The sequence below is a fragment of the Neopelma chrysocephalum genome, unplaced genomic scaffold, assembly GCF_003984885.1.
Source record: "Neopelma chrysocephalum unplaced genomic scaffold, ASM398488v2 Primary Assembly neopelma1_92778, whole genome shotgun sequence".
Classification (NCBI taxonomy): domain Eukaryota; kingdom Metazoa; phylum Chordata; class Aves; order Passeriformes; family Pipridae; genus Neopelma; species Neopelma chrysocephalum.
In genome coordinates this window covers 1-1,290 of record NW_020921508.1, presented here as the reverse complement: position 1 = coordinate 1,290, position 1,290 = coordinate 1, and the positions used below count along the sequence as shown (strand labels likewise).

The 1,290-nt window shown below is 58.0% G+C and overlaps 1 protein-coding gene across 1 annotated transcript; it reads left to right on the top strand.

The window, feature by feature from the left end:
- Positions 1–627: 627 nt before the first annotated feature.
- LOC113980154 (integrin alpha-D-like) lies at positions 628–997 on the top strand (the record flags this gene model as incomplete). Its single annotated transcript, XM_027707388.1, has 2 exons — positions 628–742; positions 813–997. Coding segments are annotated over 2 exons (300 nt in total), but the record flags the coding sequence as incomplete, so codon positions are not given.
- Positions 998–1,290: the final 293 nt, after the last annotated feature.

Here is a 1,290-nt window from a genome sequence, read left to right as displayed (position 1 = left end):
TTGAGGAAGTTGAACCCAAAATTGGTGGGTTTGGGGTGAAATTAAGGGACTTTCAGCCAAATTGGTGGTTTGGGGTGGGGTTGAACCCGAAATTGGTGGGTTCGAGTGAAATTGAGGAAGTCGAACCCAAAATTGATGAGTTTGGGGTGGAACCGAGGAGGCTGAACCCGAAATTGGGGTGTTTGAGTGAAATTGAGGAAGTTGAACCCAAAATTGGTGGGTTTGGGGTGAAATTAAGGCGGTTTCAGGCAAAATCGGTGGGTTTGGGGTGGGGTTGAGGAAGTAGAACCCAAAACTTCGGGTTTGGGGTGAAATGAAGGAAGTCGAACCCCCGAAATCGGTGGGTTTGGGGTGGAATTGAAGGGGCCGAACCCAAAATTGGTGGGTTTGGGGCGAAACTGGGGAGGTTTCAGCCAAAGCTGGAGGTTTTGGGGTGGAACTGTGGAAAGTTGAACCCCCAAAATTGGGCGGGTTTGGGGTAAAAATGAGGGGATTTCGATCCAAATCTGTGTTTCTGACGTGGTTTCACCCCCAAAATTGGTTAGTTTTGGGTGAAATTGAGGGGGTTTTGCCCCAAAACGGGGCCCCCCAGGGCTGATTCCGGGGTGTCCCCCCCCCCATCCCCAGGTTTGTGCCCCCCGAGCCCCCAAAACCTGCGGGGAGAACGTTCAGCTCAGCGGCTTCTGCGCCGTCCTGGGCCCCGACCTGCGGCAGCTCCGAAACCTCCCCGACGCCCTCCCAGGTAACGGGGGGTCCCGGGGGGGGTCAGGGTGGGCCCCCCCGGCCTGGTTGACCCCTCTTGACCCCCCCAGAGTGCCCCAAGCGCTCCCACGACATCGTGTTCCTGGTGGACGGCTCGGGCAGCATCGGCGCCCGCGACTTCGACACCATGAAGGGTTTCATCGCCGAGGTCATGCGGCGCTTCCAGGGCACCGACACCCAGGTAACGCCCCGGATGGGGCGGCCGCGGGGCCCGGGGGTCAACTGGGGGGGTTGAGTCCATCAATGTTGACCATTGACCCCCCAGTGGTCGTTGTTGGTCACCTCGGGGGGGTCAACTCCATCAACATTGACCATTGACCCCTCAATGGTCATTGGTCACCTTGGGGGGGTCGTTCCATCGATGTTGACCATTGACCCTCCCAGTGGTCATTGGGGTCACCTTGGGGAGGTTGGTTCCATTGATGTTGACCATTGACCCCCCAATGGTCATTGGTCACCATAGGGGGTCGGTTCCATCGACGTTGACCATTGACCCTCCCAGTGGTCATTGGGGTCACCTTGGGGAGG